Source organism: Myotis myotis, unplaced genomic scaffold, assembly GCF_014108235.1.
Source record: "Myotis myotis isolate mMyoMyo1 unplaced genomic scaffold, mMyoMyo1.p scaffold_m19_p_3, whole genome shotgun sequence".
Taxonomy (NCBI): domain Eukaryota; kingdom Metazoa; phylum Chordata; class Mammalia; order Chiroptera; family Vespertilionidae; genus Myotis; species Myotis myotis.
Window position 1 is genome coordinate 175,078,981 of NW_023416335.1, and position 24,465 is coordinate 175,103,445.

General features: G+C 42.4%; 1 protein-coding gene across 6 annotated transcripts in view; it reads left to right on the forward strand.

Annotated features, from left to right (window-relative positions):
• The window catches only part of DENND5B (DENN domain containing 5B), a 175,763-nt gene that overhangs the window by 121,493 nt on the left and 29,805 nt on the right, over positions 1-24,465 (forward strand). For 3 of the 6 annotated variants that reach the window (XM_036298012.1, XM_036298013.1, XM_036298014.1), the window contains 6 exons: positions 5,690-5,783; positions 6,714-6,824; positions 10,434-10,565; positions 11,820-11,972; positions 12,846-12,924; positions 23,991-24,072. In XM_036298012.1, the coding sequence (XP_036153905.1) occupies positions 5,690-5,783; positions 6,714-6,824; positions 10,434-10,565; positions 11,820-11,972; positions 12,846-12,924; positions 23,991-24,072 (651 nt within the window). The remainder of the gene's footprint in view (positions 1-5,689; positions 5,784-6,713; positions 6,825-10,433; positions 10,566-11,819; positions 11,973-12,845; positions 12,925-23,990; positions 24,073-24,465) is intronic. The other 3 variants (XM_036298015.1, XM_036298016.1, XM_036298017.1) reach the window with 1 other exon arrangement.

The following is a 24,465-nucleotide window of genomic DNA, read 5'->3' on the forward strand; positions in this document are numbered from 1 at the left end:
TGCACTCTATATGTTGCAGAATTTTTGGTACTTAACTCTTTATTTCCCAGGATGCTTTTAATAAAGTAGTGATGAGCATTTCCAAATTTTTTGACAGATTTGTAAGGGGTAGAGATTTATAATGATAAATATTAGACTCTTAAAGGAAAAGAAGCTGCAATGTGTTCAGTTAATTGACAGGGTTTTACCCTCCATTAGAGCTGCCCCTACTTTCATAAACACTGAACTTGAAATGCATGTTCTCAGAGATGCTGACTATTGGGAGTTCAAACTTTCCAGGTCAGGGTATTAGATATAATGTTCTATTTTTCAGAAATGGGTGAGAATTTTCCATCCAGAACAGATGAGTCATCAATTTATTCACTGTTCTTATTTATAAAATATCCTGTTTAAATCACTTTGATACAGGGAGACTTTTAATTTTAATAGTTTTATTTCCTTTTGATAGCATTAGATTGCTCATTCATTCATTTGGCAAATATTTATGGAACCCCTCCTAAATGTAAGGCACTGTCTTGTATACTGAACGCCTAGCAATAAGCAAAACAACCCAAATCCCTGCTTTCAAGTAGGAGAAAAGAAACAAAGAAACTTAATATGTAAAACAAATAACCTGCCAGGCAGTGATAAGACTTATGATGAAAAAATAAAGCAGGGAAGGGAAGGAGGGAGCTCTCAGGAGGAAAGATTTCAGTTTTTAAACCTTACTGCCATATTTTTTGCTTATAATCTTATATATAATCTCAAGGTTTCCCATTTCCACACAGAGCCCAAGCATTGTCTTTTCAAAGAGACTGTAGTCTGAAAGAAAAAATATCTCAGAACTAATTTCAGGGTAAAGGGATTTATAACCATGCCCATGTAAATGGTTGATCAACTGTTAGCGAGAATTTAATATGCTGCTTACAAGGCAAAAGCAAATAAGCAATCCTTAGTGATTCAGCAAATATTATCTTTGGTAAAATTATGCTTAGTAAATAAGGTTTAATAATGCAAAGAATAAATTAATTACTTAACCAGATCAGGAATGTGTGGATTTTATAGTAATTTTTTAAAGCAGGTGTTCATTTACCTGTTTTGAAAATAAAATTAAATAGGGCATTTTTGTCCCATAGAGTGTATAATAAGATGCTAGTTATATTATGTAAGTTAATATTTATCCTTTTCTTTACCTAAAGTCTTTTCTACTTTGTCTGCCAAGGGGAACGTTCTGCTCTTTATATTCTACCCCTCTTTTTATTATATTAACTAGAGGCTTGGTGCACGAAATTTGTGCATGAGTGCAGGCCTTAGGCCTGGCCGGTGATCGAAGCACAAGTGTCTGGCATGGAAGGGCAGGTCCCAGGCCCTGGGCCCCCGGGCCCCTGCGTGCCCCCCTCCACCTGAGTCACAGCGCCCGCGATGCCACGCAGCGATGCGGTGAGTGCAGCCGGACGCTGTGAGCTGGGACGCAGCGTGGGCCTCTGGGCCACCCAGTGTCGCTGCACAGAAGCCAGGCGGGCAGCGCATTCTCTCCTGGCCAGCCTCACAGACCGGCTCCTGTGTAAACCCACGGGAAGCCCTACTGGCCCCTGCGATCCTGGCGGCTGCAGCTCGACTCACCCAGAAGAGGCCGCATGGGTGTGGGGCGGGCTCCTTGCAGGCGCCCCGGCACCTCAGCATGGGGGCTTCCCCAGCATGGAAGCGCTGGTGTCCTGCAGGAGGGTAGCAGGGGGAGTGAGAGCAAGCTCGGCAGACACCCTGCATTCTCACTGCACCTCCGTCCCCATCATTCCTGCCCTCAGGTAGCTGGTGAGGTTGCAGCGTGTCGCCGACGCCCGCCATGTTCCACACCACCCCCTGGTAGTCAACATACGTTATAGCAAGTGGTCAAACTCCTGGTCTCCCGGTCGAAAGACCACCCAAGGGGACAGTTTGCATATTAGGCTTTTATTATATAGGTTTATTTAGCTGTCATGATTCCATTTTAGATTTTTACTGAAACCACCCTACCTAGTAGCCTTAATTTCTTAAAACACTGAACAGATTTTACGATCTTACACTGTTATTTTTTTTTTCTACAGGGCTGTTTTCAGGGCCTCCAGGTCAAAAATCTATACCCGTCTTTTTTTTTTTTTTAATCCTCACCCGAGGATATTTTTCCATTGATTTTTTTTTAGTGAGAGATGAAAGGGAGGGAGGAGGGACACACAGAGAGAGAGAGAGAGAGAGAGAGAGAGAGAGAAACATTGATCTGAGAGAGACATGGATTGGTTGCCTCCCGCGTGCACCTTGATTGAGCCTGCTACCGAGGTATGTCCCCTTGGCCTGGAATCAAAGCCTCGGGCCCTTCCGTCCTCAGGGCCTTCGCTCTAACCCCTGAGCAACTGACTAGGGCTACACATTTTTTTGTTACTTATATTTTACTCTTTCCCTTTATTGTATAAAGTTTTTATCAGCTGATGTTTATACTCCGCTCCAGAGTTGTTAAAGAAAAATATTCATGACACTTTTTGAAGATGGTAAGACAGACTTTATTCAAGAGACCATGGTGGAAGGTGTAGGGACCACCACAGTGGGGTATCGCAGTGGGGAAGAGAGATTGGCCTCAGCTCCAGACACGTGATGGGCAAGGAGGGATTTATAGCCAAGGAGCAGAGATGGACAGTTACTAAGAGGAAACATTAGGGGTAAGGAGGGATTCAGACTCAGTTGTCCTAACCGGATTCCTGCTGAAGGCTGGCCAGGTGATTGGGCATCACCCAGGGAATGTGAAGGATGAGGAACACAATCAGAAAAGAGCTCCTGTACCCTGAGGGTGGGAGCTCCTCCTCAGCTGACTCGGCAGGGTTCTTACTAAAACTGGATTTTACAGGGAAGTGCACGGATTGTCGTTTGGTCAAGCAAAAAATCTTTGTCAGAGTCTTACTATGTTTTTTCTGGATCTTTTCAGTTTCCTCAATTTTCTTTCTTTTTTTAGTATAATATGTTTTTTTATTGATTTCAGAGAGAAAGGGAGAGAATCATTGATCGGCTGCCTCCTGCATGCCTCCCACTGGGGATCGAGCCCATAACCCCAGTATGTGCCCTTGACCGGAATCAAACCTGGGACCTTTCAGTCTGTAGGCCTATGCTCTATCCACTGAGCCAAACCAGCTAGGGTTCCTCAATTTTCTTTGTATTCTTTTTACAGTCTTACATTGATCCTTTGCTTGGGGAGATTTCCAAGGATTCCCCTTCAGAGATCTATCACTAGATCTTTGCACATTTTTTCCCCTGATATAAACCTACCTATATTTTTTTAAAAAATATATATATATTAAGAGAAGCTACCTTTCTTGCTACCATTTTTCTTATAATTATTTAGTGTTCCTCTAGCATACTGAAATGAGATGATTGAGAAGCTTGAAACCAAAGGCATGCATAAAGTATTTTAAAAGAAACAAAAGAAGCAGCTTTCTCATTTTAAGTTTTTTTGTAAATTGGATACTTTATTAATAAAATAATTAAAAGTAATAAGTTGTCAGAAATGCAATATGACTTTTCCTGAATGGCTAAAATATAAGTTCATTTTAATATATTTTTATTTATTTCAGAGAGGAAAGGTAAGGGAGAGATAGGAACATTAATGATGAGAGAGAATCATTGATTAGCTGCCTCCTGCACTCCCCCTCCTGGGGATTGAGCCCACAACCCGGGCATATGCCCTTGACTGGAATTGAACCTGGGACTCTTCAGTCTACAGGCCAATGCTCTATCCACTGAGCCAAACCGGCCAGGGCTATAAGTTCAGTTTAAATTGTGGGTATCTCTGCTGTCAAGGATATACTCAAGAGTAAATATTCTTAGAATGGTTTGATGAGTACATAGTCAAACCTGGGAAATTTTTAAAAATAGTTTAATATAAAATGATACACATTCATTCAAAATTTTACTGGAAAGCAATAGGGTAAATTTTAAAACCACCCATAACGCCATCATCATGATATGTTAACATTTGGTGGTGTTTTTCCATTGCATGGATCCTGGTGTGTGTGCACACATATGTGCATGTTCACACTTTTTTCTTTTTTACAAAATTAGAATATTGTTTGTAGAATGTTGTGCCTTGCTTTTTTAATTCATTATTGTATCAGGGACACTCTTCCATAGTACCTCCTATTGTTGAATGTTAGGGTGTTTTGAACACATTTAATTAATTCTAACTGTTGGGTGTAAGATCTGCGATTAACTCAAAAGCTTTTTCAAAAAGTATGCATTCAGCATGCTTTTGGAGAGAAAGGTATATCCTAGTTTCAGGAACATGTAAAAGCCAAAATGTGTCTCGGAATAAAGGAAACACACTGCATATGTACTATGATGAACATCTGTAAAACTAAATGTTAGGTTGCATCTGTGATTATTTATTTAAGGTGTATTTATAGAAGGGGCAGGTGACATAGTAGATCTGCCAGTAAAATGGCTGATAGACATGATACAAGCCCTTCAAGAGTTTATAGTAGAGAGGAAAGATAAGTAAGAATAACACACTGGTAGGAACTACAATTGGGGAATATAAGAGGGGTAGAATTTAGATTTGGAAGAATCATAGAACACTTTCCGTGTGCCTTCTAAGCTATCTGGAAGATGAATAGACGTTGGGAGAACACCGCATGGACAAAGGCTCAGATGTGAGAGAGCTTTCCATTGGAAACACTGGGGCAGTTGAAAATAGCTGGGGTTTTAAGGTAAAAGGAGTGATCAGCAGTAGTAAATGTAGCAGAGAGTTTGAGTAAGCTAAGAATGGAATGAATAATAGCCATTGCATATGGCAGGTGGGGGTATCTGGCTCCATCAGGAGCATTTTCATGGGAAGAAGCTGATTTGAGATGAACTGAAGAGCCAGAGGTAAATAAAGGCCTCACATCTAAACTTATAAAGTGTTTTTACATAAGAAGAGTGAAGAAAGAGACTTCAACATAACTATAGAGGATCAGCATGCTTGTAAGCTGCAAGGAAATATTCAGGTGGGGGAGAAAAATAGGGTTGGCAGCAAAGGCAGTGATTCATAGAGCAGGCTGAAGAAGGCAAGAGAGAACTGGTCAGGGATATAGGTGGAACAAATAGTTGTGAGGCATGGCCAGTATGTTTCATACTTCGGGATTAGAAGAAAGATGAGGTGTCTGTGCGTGCATCACTAAATAGAGTGCGTGGGGAAGGAGGCAAGGTGGGTCTTCAGTTGTGTGGAGGTACTTGAGAATAAAGTGAAAGGTGTGGAAATAGTCTTTTGAGGGGGTTTGGGAGTCTTGGCAAAGGGCAGGTAAAGTGATTCGTGGGTAGCCATGAATGAAATAAAAAACTAACCTACATGAGTATGAGAATAAGGAAGTGAGAGGGTAATATTATTCACTCAGGGTTTGGAGTTGTGTTGGGTGGGCAAGATGGAAAGGAGAAGGTCATTACAGAGGAGATAACTACACATTTTTTACAAAAGTCTTGATTGTGGTGATGATTACATATCTCTTTGCATATACTAAACACCACTTAACTACATGCTTTAAATGGGTGATTGTATGGTATTTAAGTTATATCTCAGTAAAGCTGTCGTGTATTTTAAAAAGAAAAGTAAGTATTGTCGGTCTTTTGTTTTGGACAGTTCATTCTTTCTGTTTTTAAAGTGAAGTGACTGCATTGCTTGGGTTTGTTTTCACCTGTGGATTCTATTTCTCAGTCGCTGGGTAAGTCGGAGCGCCACCACGCAGCGCAGGAAAGACCGCCTCCGCCAGCATTCCGAGCACATGGGCCTGGACAACGACTTGAAGGAGGTATGTGGGCTGCCTTCCTGGGATGCTTGATGCAGAGCCACCAGCGAGGCTCACTCAGCCCAGCAGGTGTCATTGTATAGGGTCTTTCCCATTCTTTAAAAAAAACACACAAAAACCAGTTCAGTTATATTTTAAATAGTAATCCTTTTGTACTGACTTAGAGCAGACAACACCTTTTTTTCCCATTTTTGTAATTTTAGTACATTTAAAAAAGGCTCGAATACAAGACTCCTTGTGTATCACAATTACAAGGCCAAGTTTAAGATAAATTTTTGGTCAGTATATCTCTTTTTGTTGTTGTTGTTTTTATTTTATTTATTTTTATTTTTTATTATTATTAGTTAAGGTATTACAAATGTGTCCTCATCCCCCCATTAACCCCAACCTCCCCCGCCCCCCGTCAGTATATCTCTTGTAGGGAAAAAAATTTATAAGAAGCATAGATATTATTTTAAGCATAATTTAAATATAGTAAGTAAAGATGTATCTGCCTGTTCTTTGTCTTTGTGTTGCTGACACCATTTTAAAAGTTTTTTTAAGTTATTTTAAAATTAAGATCCTATGCTTTATTTGTACTACTTGAAAATAAAACCATAATTCTATGTTTGAGTAATTTTAAATAAGTTGATTATTTCTTGAGATCAAAAGAAAAAAATGCAATCAGAAAATCTGTTAACTATAGTCTAAACTCAAATGTGTAAAAATAAAGCAGAAAACATCATTTTAAATATATATTGTTTTTTTGTTCATGCCTATATGATTTTAAACATTTTCTTAAGAACTGAATTTATCTAGTGCTTTTCTTTGTGCTACTGTACTTTCTCTCTCCTTTTTCTTTTGCTCTGACTTTATCGTATGCATGCTTGTTTTGCTTGTCTCTTTCTCCCATATCCTTTTTTTTTTTGTCTTTGGCATTCTCCATCCTCTTAGCCTTCCGGGGAACTTTTGGTCTGTCAGAACTCCATGGCATTCTGGGAGTGGGATCAGGGCCCACCTCCTCCTGCACGACTTCCCAAAAAATCCTTCTCTGAGTGCTGCCTGGTATGTCCTTAACCTGAAAGTACTTTGCAGATGTTCCCAACTCTTGTCTTTGGTGTTCCTTGAATGACCCACTGCGTGAGTGCACAGAGCTCTAGCATGCCCCACATCACCCCGAGACATGAACGCGCAGCCTCTCCATTCTGCATTTCACTGCCTCTTGTGTTTGGCACCTTTTCGTGGTGGTGTGTGCTAACACGAGTATTCCGTACTGTTGGCAGGTAAAACTGATTCTTCAAGTCCCTAATCAGTGTGATTGGGAGGGAGGATGGAGAACAGATTTAGCAAATTATTTTTCTTCCAAAGGGAACTATATTAAATATTTAGACTCCCTTTTATTTAAGCATTTTGCACAAGTGATTTATTTTTAATCAGCTTTTTGGTTAGGTTTAATCTCCACAGCATTTTAATTTACCCTTTCTGGTCTATATTTAATGTGGTCATAAAATCTGGTCATCAAGATAGAATCTTAGTACTAAGAGAAACCTTTGAGGTCATCTTGTCTAACTTGACAGGATGTAACTGAAGTCCAAGCGACTTGTCCAAAGTTAGATGGATGCACAAAGGCAGCGCCGGGCCTGCAGCCCAGGACTCCTGACTTCCAGGCAGGTCCTCTTACCGTAACCCTGCATGCCAGGTGGCACGAAACAGCCGCCCTCAGGGCAAGAGGACTCTTAGTTGTATTTTGTCCTATTATGACATTAGCATAAATTTACCCAACTTTACAGTGTTCTTCTCTTCACAAGCTCAGTGCCAGGCTGTTTATTAGAACACTCGGGGAGAGCCTGTACTGAAGAGTGGTTGGTTCGATGGTTACTAATGAGCAGGATGTATGTTCATAGGTAGTTCCTAGTGGTCCGTTGCTTTTGGCAGAAATGAAGAAGGGCATCTTAGAACTCTCAGAAGAAATCTGAGGTGACTTCCCACCGCAGTGAAATAGGCTATCCCATATAATAAAGAGGTAATATGCAAATTGGCCGTCACTCCAACACACAAGATGCCCCGCCATGTGGTCAAAGATGGCCACCACAAGATGGCCAGCAGGGGAGGGCAGTTGTGGGTGATCAGGCCTGCAGGGGAGGTCAGTTAGAGGTGACCAGGTCGGCAGGGGAGGGCAGTTAGGGGTGACCAGGCCAGCAGGGGAGGGAAGTTAGGGGCAATCGGGCCAGCAGGGGAGCAGTTAGGTGTCGATCATGCTGGCAAGGAGTGGTTAGGGGGTAATCAGTCTGGGAGGCAGAAGCGGTTGGGGCAATCAGGCAGGCAGGCGAGTGGTTGGGAGCCAACAGTCCTGGATTGTGAGAAGGATGTCCGACTAAACGGGCAGTCAGACATCCCTCGAGGGGTCCCAGATTGGAGAAGGTGCAGGCTGGGCTGAGGGACACACACACACACACACACACACACACACACCCATGCACAAATTTCGTGCACCGGGCTTCTAGTAGTAGTATAAAAACATTCCTTGTAAAAGTTTGTCTTTTTCCTCCATTTTCATCTTAAAATACACCTTGTCTTCCAAAAGCAAATCACATTTTTCTCATCACTTGATTTGTACAGTATACAGAGGCCACCTCTCTTCTTGCTGTGAGGAAGGACCTGTGCCACCGTTAGCCTCCTTTCTGTGCATGCCCATGGGATGTCGCTGGCCCTGTGCCTCCAACAGAGATCCTCAGGAGACTTTACACGTAGCCTCGTGGGGCTCCCTGCTGGCTGATAACTGTCCCCACCCCATGGGTACAGTGCTGGGTGCTCAGAATTTATGGCCACTCAAAGGACAGCCCTATTCTAACTTTTCATTTATATAAGAGAACACAAATTTTAAACGGTGCTTAATTATTAATCCAATTATTTTTTCTTCCTACCCTCTTGCCTGACCATGCTCCTCACTCCTTTTCTTGCAGGCAGTGTTTCTTCCTAAGCCAAGTTTGATATTTAACTCTTCTTGAGAATTGAGTCTTGTAGTGGTTCTCTCTGCATTTGCACAAGCCCTACAGGCAGAGGAACTGAGGATGGGGGAGAAGCAGAACCTCACCAGATAACATTTATTTTTACTAGTCTCCTATCTCTGATTTGTAATATTCCAAATAACATTAGTGCAACCTGAAATAATAGGAATTGCAGATAAAATTCTCACATGGGATCCCTGCCTCTATCTCAGGTTAGTTTTTCTAACACTTTATTTTCTGCTTTTATTTCTTTGAAAACTGACCTTCAGAATATTTCAATAGACCTGTTAACACTTAGTTCCCTAGTGGTGATAGTTGTCTCTCATTCTCAGCTTTCCCTCTAAAAATGGTTTGAAGCAGAAAGAGGTATACACAAGTTTACGGGAACTTAATGCTTGTGGAGTTCATTTGATTTTTAAACCTGTACTTAAAATGGTTGCACTGGAAAAGAAGCAGGTCATTTCATTAATGTGGCATTTCATCAGGAGAGTCGGGAAATAGCAGGTAAACTAGTCCGTTGAATCCCTAATCAGTGGGATTTTTTAAAACAATTTATAACAGATTTATCAGATTATTTTTCTTCTGGAGGAGAAATACATTAAATGTACAAACTCCCTTTCATTTAAAGAATGCAAAGGATTTTACACATCTTCGCTTACAATTTCAAATTCTGCCCTTAAGATAGTAAGATAGATTTCACATATGTGTCTGTGGGAGGATGCGCTGGCTAGCAATCTCTCTCCTTCTCCAACAAACTGCTAGTTTTACTATATAATTTAGAGTAGTTATTCTCTAAATACGGTCCTACGATACTTGGAGTTTGGGGGATTCTGTCCTGTGGTCCTGAAGCAAACATAAGGTACCTGAGTGAGCTTTTGCAGGTGGCATAGAAAGAGCCAGCAGGCGTCCCGCACACATCACATGTAGTGATTTTATTTTATTTTTTTCTGGGAATTTACTAACCAAAGCTCAAGCTCAGTGGCCTGGGGTTCTCAGCTACTCTCTGAGCCATCACAAGTATTGCGACGTTTCCGCTTTCTCTTGATGATGGAAGAAGGCACAGGACAAGCCTGTCACAGAAACGAGCGGCCTCCTGCATGTGGACCACATTTCAGTGTCTCCGAGCCTTTCTTGTGAGGGAGGTGGGCCTGTTTTAGGCCCATCTTATGAATAAACAGAACGCCTGAGGTCATAAAATCAGTTGCCCCCAGATTCTAGAGCTCCTGCTGTGACTTGATTGGAGGAAAGGGTTGGCTGGGAGCAGTGCCCGAGAGCCACGTGATCTGCGGGGACAGGTGTGGGAAACCAGTGACCGGAGAATCACTGGGTTCCTGCAGAACCTGGACTGTAACCCAGACACCCAGTTTTTCCATTCCAGCCGTGCTCCTGACTAATCACAACCTCGGGTCTTTCCAATGAAGCGACCGAACTAGATGAAATTCCATCCCATTTGAATGCATTTTAACCTGATGGGGTTTCTGTCCCCCTGTTTTCACAGGGGCTAATGGTTGGTGGGAGCACAGAGGTCTACCTTTTGGCACACTGAAACTTGAATTGCTGTTGCACGTGTACACTTCCGTTGTTCCCACGCTTGCTTTTATTCAAGGTTAAATAGGTCAGAAGAATATCTGATGTTTATGCGTTAAAAATGCTCTTTAATTTTTAGAAATATATGCAAGAGGCACGAAGTTTAGGAAAAAACCTGAGGCAACCCAAATTGTCAGACCTCTCTCCTGCCGTGATTGCACAGACCAACTGGAAATTTGTGGAAGGCTTATTAAAGGAATGTAGAATGAAGGTACGTATTACAGATGCGAGGACACGGTGTGCTTTCGCGGTTGCTCGACGTGTGGGGCTATGATGAGCAGCGGTCACCCCGTTTGAGCCCGTAGCTTCCCTAGAAGAAAACTTGTCCTGGGGCCTAGACCTCGTGTGCTTTCTCGTGAGGTCATGAGCCTCCATGGCCCATAGAACCAGTGACTTGGGAGCCCTGCACAGTTTTGTCACCTTTCCAGCCATGGCTGTCTTCCTCTCTGACATGAATGGATATTAAGCCAGTCAGAAGTTGTGTCAGGGATGTTGTCATTTTATGCAAAAGACTGCACATTTATGTGTGTGTGTCTGTATGTGCGTCTGTTGGAACCTTATCTGTGTCCATTCATGTGTGAGTAGACCCATTAGAAGATGCTAGCTGTGTTGTGGGCTTGTGTATATTACACACCAGTCTCCTCTCTGATATCTGTGTTTACCAGAGGTAGCAATACAGATTGGCAAACCTCAGAACATTTTAACCAGTAATTTTATTCATTCATCTGTCAGTCATTTCTCCAGGACCTTCTCTGTGTGTATGCAATAAATGCCCTATTTTTAGCATCCGCAGTCAGTGCTGAATCAGACAAGGTCCCTGCCTAAAGGAACTGGATTCCCCCTCACTTTCCATTTTATAAGAGCAGCTAATACTGCTGTAAATCAACGTACCTGAACCTGATTTCCATTTCCTTTCCGTTTTCTGGTGCATGCTCATGAGCACGCAAGAAATGAAACAGAAAAGGAGGAAGGAGAAAAAGAGACCTAGTGCACTCATAATTAGAGAGTTACGGTTTGTCTTGTGGCTTCTGCCTCAGTGCAATCAGAACTATGTGCAGACACTGTTCGTTTGCTAAGGTGTGGGGCAGTGGGTGAGCTGTGGTGGCAGGATGGGGTTTTAGCTTCTGATAGGGCATTTTCTAAGTCTGTTGTAATTCCTCAGTGTTAAGTTAGTAATCTGAAGAGTGTTATGCATAAACATTAACATGTTTGCATGGGGGTACTTTGAAATCATTTCAAAATATCCCTTTAGTGACCCTCTGTTTCTCTGACAAAATAGTAAAAGTATGCATAATATTACTCCAGTGAGTTGACCACAGAGATTAAGACACTTTTCCCAAGGTGACTAAAAATCTGCAATTAGAAGTATAACGCAGGGACCCAGGTCTCCTGATCCGGTGGCGGACTGGTTGGGCTCTGGCCTCGCTGCTGGAATAACACTTGTGGCCACACGTGATGTTTTCAGACCAAACGCATGCTGGTGGAGAAGATGGGCCACGAAGCAGTGGAGCTGGGCCACGGAGAAGCGAACATCACCGGCTTGGAGGAGAACACCTTGATCGCCAGCCTCTGTGACCTTCTGGAGAGGATATGGAGCCACGGCTTGCTGGTCAAGCAGGTAACTGCGTCCGTGCCCCGGTGACATGGCCGTTAGAAGCCCTGTGAGGAAACGGAGCAAGGAGAAAAGGACACCATCATAATGAAAGGGTCTGTCTCCTTGTCACAGGATGACTAGAAACGCACCACGGGCGTTTCGATTCCAGAAAAAGAAAACGTAACCCGTGATTAGGAGGCGGTCGGGCTCTTTCCTGGTAAACAGGAAAGGATGAAGCAGCCCACTCTCTGCAGAGGCTCTACCCCCGTGGATTCCACTCAGGGCCGCTGTCACTGTCCAGCAAAGACGTCAGTCAGCCAGAATTAGCACTTCTTTCCATGTTAAGTTATCTAGTTATTCAGGATGGAAAATTTAAAAAAAAGATTAAGATGGTTTCTTTGCTTTTGTCTCTCTCCTGTCCCTTTCTGGTTTTGTGCTGTTTTGTTTCTGTTGGGTGCATATTTCTTTTCTTCTTCCCCCTTTCTCTTTCTCCTCTTGTCCCAACTTTCTTCCCTGGTTGCCATTCCATATGTTGAAACATATTTTGCATATGGATGTGCAAAAAAACCAGGTGCTGCTTAGAGCCTCTTAATTCCCTGGTTTCTGGTGTGGCTAGTATAGACAGTCCTAAACACATACAACTAAGGAACAGCCAAGCCGGGGTCAGCGATCTGTGTGCCTCCACTTCTGGCCTCTTGCGTAGTAGCTGCCGTTCCCAGCTGTTGCCAGTGTTCTCAGTGAGGCAAAGAATGACCCTCGTTACACGTGACAAGGAATGGATGAACTTGGGGCGCCATACTTCACAATGGTTGTTTCAACGTGAATGGTTTTGATGAGAAATTATTTTATGAGTTATTTCTTACAAAATGAAAAATTTTATATCCTTTGTACTTTCAGGGGAAGTCGGCTTTGTGGTCGCATTTAATTCAGTTTCAGGACAGAGAAGAGAAACAAGAGCACCTTGCAGAATCACCAGGTGAGAGTTCATTGGTTGTTTCTACAGAAGAGGCAGCATGGGACCACATGAAGAATCAGGACCATGTAGCTTTGTCTCTACCTCTCTCTCCACCAAAACTAGCCCCATCTTGTCAGTAGTGGGGTGAAGTAGAAGGAGCAGTATTGTTTACTAGCTATGAAGCCTTTCTGATCCTCAGCTTCCTCATTCACAAGACAGAAAAAATAATAGTATCTATGCCAAGACTGTAATGTTGATCAAATAAGATAACACATGTAAAGGATCACACAAGTGCAGCAGTGTTCTCAAATAATGTCATTTTTTCAAAGTTGTTTCGTTACAATGTTGATGAAGAAAACATCAGTTCCTGGCCTTGGCCATTGTCTCTGTGGAGTAGTCTCCAGGACTGGTTTCCTCCCACATCCCAAAGGTGTGTGCGTGAGGTGAATTGTTGCATCTAAGTTGTCCCAGTGTGCGTCAGTGTGGGTGTGAGTGTGCCCTGCGACAGCGAGGCATCCTGTTTAAGGTGGGCTCCCACCGTACCCCTGTTCTGCCAGGCTAGGCTTCAGCCACCTGTGACCCTGAACTAGAATAAGCAGATTGGAAAACCATCTTACTTGTTTTCTTAATGGTAACATGGGTTTTGTCAGACATCATTTTGCTTCAAGTCACAGTTTCTAAGAATTTACCAATGTTAAGTGAAGATTTACTGAATACCTTACTCTCAACAGTATTAGGGTGATTTTTTTCTGAAAGAAAAGTTTTATAACCATCATTCGTTTTTCAGGGGAAACAATGTGCACATATATCTCCAAAATCTTCAGGAGTGATATTTCTTCGTCAGTTTATAACAGAACATCATTGTTAGACGTGTCATACTTCTTTAGCTAATTAGAGTTATGTAGGATTCCTAGATAACTGGGTTATTTTTCACAACAAGGCACTTGCTTTTCTTTATGTAAAATAGCCATCTGTTTCACAAAATGTAGAACAGTGGAAAGCCTAGTAGAGATAGAATGTTTTATACTGAATTTGGAAAACTTTTCTAAAATTACAGATTTTTTTAGACATTCAGAAGTATAAAAAATTTTTTTAATTCATGAGCCAACCTCCAGCTTAAGAAATAAAGCCTTGTGTACAATGCTAAAAAAAAAAAAAGAAAAGAAAAGAAAAGAAAGAAAGGAAAGAAAAAAGAAAAAGAAAAAGAAAGAAAAGAAAAATAAAAAAGAAATAAAGCCTTGCAAATACGATTGAAGCGCTCTATTTTTATTCCCCTCGCTGCTGCGAGAGCACAGTACTACCCTAAATGTGGTGCTTATTGTTGGAAACGTAGTTTTTAAATGTAGCCAATGAAACAGATAGATACATGATTTTTTAAAATTTTAGTAATATGTTTTTATTGATTTCAGAGAGAGGAAGGGAGAGGGAGAAAGAAGTACAAATCAATGATGAGAGAGAATCATCGGCTGCCTCCTACACACCCCTTACTGGGGATTGTGTCCGAAAACATGGACACGTGCCCTGATGGGGAATTGAAATATGACCTCTTGGTTCATGGGTCAACGCTCAGCCACTGAGCCACATTGGCCCGGCTAGGAATATGATTTTGATACTGCATTCCCCTGGAGCCTCTTTAAAAAGAATGTTATGATTCTAAAGACCCAAATGTAACTATATTTATAAAGACTGGGGTCCACTTTAAGAGCATTCTCTAGTGTCCATCTCCCTTTGCCCCTTTTTTCTGTTGCAAAAGTAAAAATGCATTGGCATATACTCTGTAACACTTACCTCTGTTCATAGAAAATGTAGCTTTTCAGCCCATAAGATCATAATTAAAGTAGCTTACCCTAATTAGAAAAAATAAATTCCTAGGGGGCAAAATATATATTTTTTAAATATATTTCTTTTTATTGATTTCAGAGAGGAAGGGAGAAGGAGAGAGAGATAGAAACATCAATGATGAGAGAGAATCATTGATCGGCTGCCTCCTGACGCCCCCTACTAGGGATCGAGTCCGCAACCCAGGCATGTGCCCTTGGCCAGAATCGAACCTGGGACCCCTCAGTCCGCAGGCTGACGTTCTATCCACTGAGCCAAGCCGTCTAGGGCCAAAATAGCCATTTTTAGGATGAAATGCTGGAAAGCCAAGCTCAGTTAAGTCTGGGAGATAGAAGCCTTTGCCTCTTGTGCCAAGTGAGGCATGTGAGACTGTCCAGCTGTTAGACAACAGCTGCTGGGCAACACTGGTAGCTTCGTGGTGTTGGCGGGTCAAATGTTGGGCGGTTGAGCTGGAGACCAGAGACCCAGCTGTTTCTAGTGGCCTTCAGTCAGTCAGTCGTGGGACCAGCAAAACTCTGAAGTCAACGCTAAGAAATGCCAAGTGTCAGAGCCCCGTGCAGTCACTGTGCTGCACTGTCAGGTGCTGAAGGGCTAATGAAGCACAGATGAACATCAGCTAAAAATGTTACAGACCCTTAAGAAGATAAATATGAGCCATGCAGCTTTTGAAATCAAATTATTGTCTGTTTGGAGGAATGGATTTTATAAATATTGTTCTAACACTTTTGATGATTCAGCCCATGAAGTTAGGATTTAAAAATATGACAGTGTGAAATAGATATAAACACATCAGTTTAAAAATGAAATATTACATTATTGAGAAACAGTGTGTCCTGATTGTACAGAAATGAGCAGTTCATTGACTTGTCTGCTTTTAAATCCGGGTGTTTTATTTGGTTTGGTTTGGTTTTTCAAAAAATACTTTTTGTTTGACAACTATTAAGCTTCGTAATTAATGCATTTTCAGATTAAGGAAAGATCCTCCAACTCCTTATAGAGTCACAATGGGTTTAAACACTGCTCTTATTTTTTTTTTTTATTCTCTACAGGTTTCTTTTTAAAATCTTATTTATTGGTTGATTTGAGAGAGGAAAGGGAGAAAGAGAAAGAGAGAGACATTGATTTGTTGTTCCACTTATTTATGCATTCATTGGTTGATTCTTGTATGTGCCCTGATCAGGGATCGAACCCAAAACCTTAGCGTATTGGGACAATGCTCTAACCAACTGAGCTACCTGGCCAGGGCTAAACACTGCTCTTAACATTCAGCCAGGATGAGCCTAGATGATAGATCATTACTCCTTCAAAAGCAGCACTATACAGGAGTCAGAGACATTTTAAGAGCTGCAGAAGAATGGAAAAGGTTTGTCTTAACAAGAGGACCATAGCAGGGTTGACTTTCGTAATATTTTTTAGTAGACTATATTTTCGAGCAGCTTTTGGTTCACAGCAACATTGAGCAGATAGTACAGAGATTTCCCATCTACCCTCTGTCCTCCCCACAGGCCCCCCCCCACACACACACACACAAAATAAATAGCCTCTCCCATTATCAGCATCTCCCACCAAATTGGTACATTTCTTACAATTGGTGAACCTATACATCATCACCCAAAGTTCGTAGCTTACATTAGATTTCACTCTTGGCATTGAACTATGAGTTTAAACAAATACATAATGACATGTAGCCGCCCTTATACTGTCACTCAGAGTAGTTTCACTCAACCCCTGGCAACGGACCTTTTTACTGTTTCCATAGTTTTATCTTGTCCAGAATGTCATTAGTATATAATATAATGTCACCATATATAGCCTTTTCACATTGACTTCTTGCACTTAGTAATGTCCATTTGAGTTTCCTCCATGTCTTTCATACAGTCTTGATTTTGACCTAGTTAGGTTTTGTCTGTGTCCCTGTACAGAGTAGTTTGAAGTCATTTTACGGATAAAGGATCTCAGAATGCAGCTGGTCCTAAGAAAGGGGACTATTCTTGACACATCGCCCAAAAGTTTCTACTTTTAAAAATGTTGGCCAGCTTAGACGCAGGCTTGCATCTTCAAACAAGGTTGCACTAAACTGTAAATGATTTTTATTTTATATTTATTTTATTTTTTGTTCATCTTCACAGGGTATTTTTTCCATTGATTTTTAGAGAGTGGAAAGGAGGGCGGGATGGAGGGGAGAGAACCATCAGTGTGAGAAAGACACATTGATTGGTTGCCTCCTGCATGTGCCCCAACTGAGTCCGGGATTGAGCCTCCAACCCAGGTACATGCCCTTGACTGGGAATCAAACGCATGACCCTGTGGTTGCACAGGCTGATCGATGTTTTAACCACTGAGCACACCAGCCAGGGTTTTTATTTATTTATTTATTTATTTATTTATTTATTTATTTATCTTTATTGTTGAAAGTATTACAGGTATCTTCCTTTCCCTCCCACATTGACCCACTCTACTCCACTCCTGCCCCCTCCCCAGGTCTTCCCAGTATTATTATCTGTCCATGGGCTATGCATATATGCATATAAGTTCTTTGAGTAATCTCTTCCTGACCCCCATTCCTCTGAAATACGTCAGTCTGTTGCATGCCCGGACAGGGTTTTACATGGATTTTTCAGTGAATTGACAAGGGGTAGGGTAGGATGCAGAAAGGGGTAGAGATACTCCTTTTAAGTGGTTATTCTAGATCTAGCCCATCTTCATCAAAAGTTTTCTGTTAATTACTTGCCTCCTGGTAAACTGTAGATGGTTCTGTAAAAATAATGCATAGTCTCTGCAAAGGTGCTGCCTGTGCAGTAGCACTGATTCAGGCAGATACACAAAGGGAGTTCCTGTGGCTAAGTATTAACCCGCGAGGGTTTTCCTGAAGGAGAGGGTAGCCTACTGCATTTAAGTATATTGAAGTAAGAAATAGTATAGAGGTATACATTTAAGTAGTTTATACATTTCTCTTCTGGAGTAGACTCCATGGAAACCTTAGATTTTAGGTCTCTAGATTTAAAGTGTGGCTTCACTTCTTAACTAGTTAACTGCCACACGTCCAAAATGGAAACCATCCCCACACGCCACAATATTTTGAATTTAATTTAAAAAATCAATTTGCAATGAATATTATAAAAAAATAAATATATTACAATTCAGGTGTTCTTAAATATTTTCCGTTGAAAATTCTCATGAAAAAAAATGATTTTAAAGTTGGTCAGGGCTGCCACTTAGGAAAAACTTTTTTTTAAATTCTTCCAAAGAACATTTTTAATTATTTTTACATAGCACATACATAGTTGAAAAAAAATATTATTTACACTTAGTTATTATTTAAAAAATTAAAATTGCCTCAGTGTATGATAAAGTTCGAAACACGGTACAACACGTAACAGAACATTACATTGTTTACAAAAGTGTTTGGTTTCTTTTCGCTGTTTTGTACCAATACTAGTAGACGAGCATACCAAAAACACCTTTTCCACATAAGTTTTTGTTTTTGTTTTCCCAATCAGTGGATATTCCCCCCAAAATGTCGTTCATATAATCTGGATGGCAAGTCAGTGGCATAACGTTTTCTTTTCTCAGGTCGTGCTAATTTACGTTTTTGAATTAATTGCCTGATTACCTGTAACTGGAAATCACCAAGTGTAATATTGCTTTCTCTTTTTTTTGCCGCTGTAGACGTGCGTGGCGTGTGGGGAAGGTCCGCCGCTTGCGTCTATAGACGCTTATGGCATACAAAGGGTTAACTCCCATCTGCCTTCTACTCACAGGCTTCTAAACTGTTTCCTCCAAAGTCCCGAATAAGCTATTGTATTGGTTTCCTGGGGCTGCTGTAATAAAGTACCACAAGCTAGTCCGCTCACACAACAGAAATTTATTGTGTCACAATTCTAAGGCTAGAAATCCAAACTCCAGGTGCCGGCGGGAGGGCGGTCCTTCTGAGGGTTCTGAAGGAGACTCTGGCCCACACCTCGCTCCTAGCTTCTGATGGTCTAAACCAGTGGTCGGCAAACCGCGGCTCGTGAGCCACATGCGGCTCTTTGGCCCCTTGAGTGTGGCTCTTCCACAAAATACCACGTGCGGGCTCGCACGTACAGTGCGATTGAAACTTCGTGGCCCATGCGCAGAAGTCGGTTTTTGGAAAGGAGATAGACGAAACAAGAATACAAGACGAGTGTGGATGGGCGAGTTGGAAGGGGTCGACCTCAGCGAATGTACCTCAATCAGACTGAGGACGTTTTTAGCAAAGGCCAGCTTAGGAGTACTCTAATCTACACTAATAAAAGAGAAAAATGGTAATTGGCGTACGGCGCTACCCTTTTCATTGGCTAATCAGGGCTATATGCAAATTAACTGCCAACAAGATGGTGGTTAATTTGCATATGTAGGCACAATGCAGGGAGGCGAAAGGGAAAGCAGGAAGAAGCCCCCTGCCACTGACAGTGATCGGAAACCCAGAGGGGAGCTAAGAGCTGGGGGGGCAGGGCAAAGGCGGCCCTGGGGCCGCCTTTGCCCTGCCCCCCAGCCATGATCGGAGAATCAGGTGCCTTTTCCGCCCTGGCCAGTGATAGCAGGAAGTAGGGGTGGAGCCAGGGATGGGAGCTGGGCACGGTGGAAGCTGGCAGTCCCAGGAGCTAGGGGTCCCTTGCCTGGGCCTAAAGCGAAGCCCATGATCGCGGGGCCACTGCAGCTGCGGGTCCCCGCTGCCCGGGCCGGACCCCTAGGCCAGAGGCGTTAGGCCTGGGCAAGGGTGGAGCCTGCAACCGCGGGGAGCTGGGGGTCCCCTGCCCAGGCCTGACACCTCTGCCGGAGGCCTCAGGCCTGGTCAAGGGGCCGATCCAGTGATTGGTGATCGGAGGGTGATGAGGGTCAACTCCTCTGGCCGAGGCATCAGGCCTGGGTGGGGGGCGGAGCCGGGGATTGGGGGGATATAATGGTCCCCTTGCCCAGGCCTGAAGCCTGGGTCAGAGGCGTCAGGCTTGGGCGGGGGGTGGAGTAAGCGATCAGAGGGAGATGGGGGTCCCCTGCCCAGGCATGATTCCTGGGCCAGAGGCCTCAGGCCTGGGCAGGGGTCAGAGCCAGTGATCGGGGGGAGATGGGGGTCCCCTGTCCAAGCCTGACACCTCTGGCAGAGGCGTCAGGCCTGGGCAAGGGGCCGATCAGGCGATCGGAGGGTGATGGGGGTCTACGCCTCTGGCCGAGGCATCAGGCCTGGGCAAGGGGCAGAGCCAGCAATCGGAGGGGTCTGGGGGTCTGGGGGCAGAACCAGTGATGGGGGGAAATGAGGGTCCCCTGCCCAGGCCTGATGCCTCTGTCAGAGGTGTCAGGCCTGGGCAAGGGGCCGATCCTGCGATTGGAGGGTGATGGAGGTCAACGCCTGAGGGCTCCCAGTATGTGAGAGGGGGCAGGCTGGGCTGAGGGACACCCCCCCCCCCCACACACACACACACCCAGTGCACGAATTTCGTGCACCGGGCCCCTAGTTAAGTTAATAACAATGTACCTACCTATATAGTTTAAGTTTAAAAAATTTGGCTCTCAAGAGAAATTTCAATCGTTGTACTGTTGATATTTGGCTCTGTTGACTAATGAGTTTGCCGACCACTGGTCTAAACTTTAGACGAACTGCATGGCAGTAGACGGTATTCTCCCTGTGTCTTCACACCTCTTCTCCACACATGACTCTGTCTGCATCTGAATTTCCCCTCTTTATAAGGACACTAGTCACATTGGATTAGGGCCCATCCTGATGACCTCATCTTAACTGGGTCCTCTACAAAGACCCTGTTGCCAAGTAATGTCAGATTCGTAGGTATTGGCAGTTAGATTTCAGTATTTTCTCAGGAGACATCATTCAAACCATAACAACTACCATTGCCTACTGCAGTGTCATCATCCAGCTACCCCATTAGCAGATTATTCACAGATCTCTTTCTCCAGCCCTAGTTCCTACACATCTGGAGGATGTTACTGTTGACATTTTGTTACAGAGGCCCCCCATTTTCCTCCCTTTGCCCCCCTCCGCCCAGACCCTGCCCTTCCTTCCCTCTGGCCCTCACCACATTGTCTGTGTCCATGGCTTAGGCATATATGCTCTTTGGCTCTTCACCTTTTTCCATCTGGCCCACCCCACCCACCTTCCCTCTGACACCTTTCAGTCTGTGCCACCTAGACATCCATTTTTTATGGCCCCTTGGAACCTCAGACCAAGGTGTCCTAAACCAAACTCATTATTTCAGCACCTCTCCCTCCAGTCCCTACCAGGCTCGCTCTCCAATTTACTTAATGGCATCAGCTTACAGTCAAGCTTAGAAGCTGGAAAGTCTACAACAGGGGTCCTCAAACTACGGCCCGCGGGCCACATGCAAATACAAATATTGTATTTGTTCCCGTTTTGTTTTTTTACTTCAAAATAATATATGTGCAGTGTGCATAGGAATTTGTTCATAGTTTTTTTTTTTAAACTGTAGTCCGGCCCTGCAACGGTCTGAGGGACAGTGAGCTGGCCCCCTGTTTAAAAAGTTTGAGGACCCCTGGTCTACAATGTAACAGAAGCCCACCGGACATGCCCTAGAACACTCTTCCCCTTTTAATGAATGTGTATGATTGGGTAGGTTTCTTAGTTGAGCCTCAGTTTCTTCATCTGCAAAATTACAATTAAAAAATTCAAAGGAAAGCTATAATTAGGATAATATGTATTTTATATCCATATTTAATATTGTTTTTGACTCTTGAGTCTTCCTTGCCCTTTACATCTGATCATTATTAAGTCCTGTGTTTTACGACTGCACCTTTCTCCTCTTTATTCTCCCTGGTTGCTACGCATTGGCCTTTGGCATCACTCCTACCTCATCTCTCTCGTTTCTTTTACACAATCACTCTAGCTAATAACAAAAAGGTACTCAGGAGCATAGCATGTCTTTTCAAAACCCCTCCTCCCTTCCTAGGATTTCTGTAAATTTCTAACTTGTTTTTTAAGGTTCTGCCATCTGGCCCTAAATAATCTCCTCTTCCTCAGTGAGTATTTGTTGAGTGTGTATGTTGTGCAGGACCTCTGCTAGGCCCTCTGGCTATTCTAAGAATAGGATCTGACCAAGCCTTAAGAAGCATATAGTTTCATGGGAGTAGCAGAAATGTTAAATTGTGGTTTGTTTATGGTAGATGTTCAGTTTCACAGGTCCTGTTGAAGAGAGGGAATGATATCTAAGAGTGTACCTAGGGGAGAGAGAATATTCAGGAAGGCTTTCACACAGAGGCAGAATTAAGCTGAAGTTTATTTATGGAGGACTTAGTTTGTGACAGGCACTATTCTAAGTGCTGTACATCTATTTGAATAAGGTAGATACTGTTGCTGTTCCTAATTTGCAGATGAGGAGACAGACCATAGAGAGTTTAAACACTTACCCAAAGTCAGTGAGCTGTTACGTTTTCTGTAGGGTTTGAAAAAGCCTTGTTCTTAACCATTAATCTGTACTGTTCTCAAGTAACAAATAGGCTGTAAACAAGCAGCAAGATACAGAGATACAGAATGCTAGAGGATAAGCCAAAGACTTGAACAGACTGCAGGGAAGTGTGAAGAGCACATCGCATGTTTAGGGAACATTGGTCAGAGAGGGGTGCCTGGAATATAGGGTCCCAGAGTGGGATTCCCAGAACACGCCAGGCCTGTGGCTGCTCTTACTGTGGATGCTGTTTGAAATGTCAGGCTCCTCTTTAAGTCTGCCGTGTGTCCTCTGCTGCACAGGCATGATGCCTTTGTTGTCGTGTCTCCCTCCAGCCACCTTGCTCAGTATGGATAGAATGTCGGCCTGGGGACTGAAGGGTCCTGGGTTTAATTCTGGTCAAGAGCACATGCTCAGGTTGTGGGCTCGATCCCCAGTAGGGGGCATGCAGGAGGCAGCCAATCCCTGATTCTCTCTCATCATTGATGTTTCTATCTCTCCCTCTCTCTTCCCCTCTGAAATCAATACAAATATATAAATAAAATAAAATAAAAAATTTTAAAAAGGAATAAGAAAAACTCCAAAAATGTTTCCAATATATTTATTGGAAAAACTACATGTATAAGTGGACCTATGCAGTTCAAACCCATGTTTGGTCATGGTATTTGCTAAATGTGGTGTTGCAATTTTGTTTTCACTTGCAGATGGGAAATAGAAATAAAGGAAGAGTACAAAACTCAACAGCATCTCACTTACAGTGAGACTGAGCCCTCCCGCTATAATACATTAGCAAATAATTGATTGCTTTAGACATTGCTGTATAATAGAATAATTTTCCCTTCTTTTATCAATGTAAGCTGTTCAGGTTTCAGAAGAGACTCATGACCATTTTACTTCTATGTTCATTAAGATTTTGCATAGTATGCATACTGTAGTTTGGATTCTGAACTTGAAAGTAGAAATTTACCATCCTCGAGAGCCCAAACTCTCAGATTTTCCTTTTAAACACTCTTTCAGAGTACAGTAAGTCCTCACTTAATGTCATTGGTAGGTTCTGCATCTTGAAGTGAAATGACACATAATGAACCCCGTTTTACCACAGGCTAATTGATATAAACAAGAGCTAGGTTCCTATGGCATCTCATCAACGTTATAAAGCAGTGATGGCGAACCTTTTGAGCTCAGCGTGTCAGCATTTTGAAAAACCCTAACTTAACTCTGGTGCCATGTCACATATAGAAATATTTTGATATTTGCAACCATAGTAAAACAAAGACTTATATTTTTGATATTTATTTTATCTATTTAAATGCCATTTAACAAAGAAAAATCAACCAAAAAAATGAGTTTGCGTGTCAGAGGTGTCATAGGTTCGCCATCACTGTTATAAAGCAACAATGCAATCTGAAATCCTGGTATATAGGGAGATTGTGTGATTGCAATGCATGAGCCCAGAGATAATTCACATGCTCAGTAGCTTAATTTATAGATATTGCTTTCATGTAATTATCCAGTTCAATTAGAATGAATAACTTTAGAAAATGACTGGCCATTATGGCCAGAATTTGCACACATTACATTATTTGCTAAGTGGGCTTTTATAATTCATTTTAAATTTACAAACGCAGCCCCAGATGAACTGGAAAGAATACAGCCAGTTTACTGTATTAATAAAGGGACAACAATTTGATCATTTGTCTTCAAAATTTGTTCTTCAAAAGTAATTTTAAAGTATTTATTTATAGAATGTGAATCATATAGATTTTTTTTCTTACTGTTACGTTTCTAATCCTTTGCTGATATTTTTCTACGTAGTTGCCCTGGGACCAGAAAGAAGAAAATCTGACTCAGGAGTTATGTTGCCAACTCTCAGGGTCTCCCTTATCCAAGACATGAGGTATGTGTTGGATGTGCTAGCAAGTGGTGGTAGCTTTGAAATATTATGGCTTTCACTTAAATTGCTCAAATGATTTTGGCTGTGTTTATTTTTGGCTTATGTATTCTCAAAAAACACATTTTTATAACCTTGTTTATTTTACCTTCACACTATTGTATTTTCCTGACATTAAATTCGAAGGGGAAACACAACTGAAAAGAGTTTTAAAGTAGCCGTAAATTATTTTACAATTTCTTTTGTTCAGCTTTTTTAAACCTCCTTAAATACTTGCTACCCACAAGTAAAGTTCAAAAAAAAAAAATCTGCAAATAAGGACAAGTTACTTGGCAGAAAAAATGTTGCCAAGCAGATTTAATTTGAAGCAAATGCAAATCTGAGAGTTACCACTTGCAG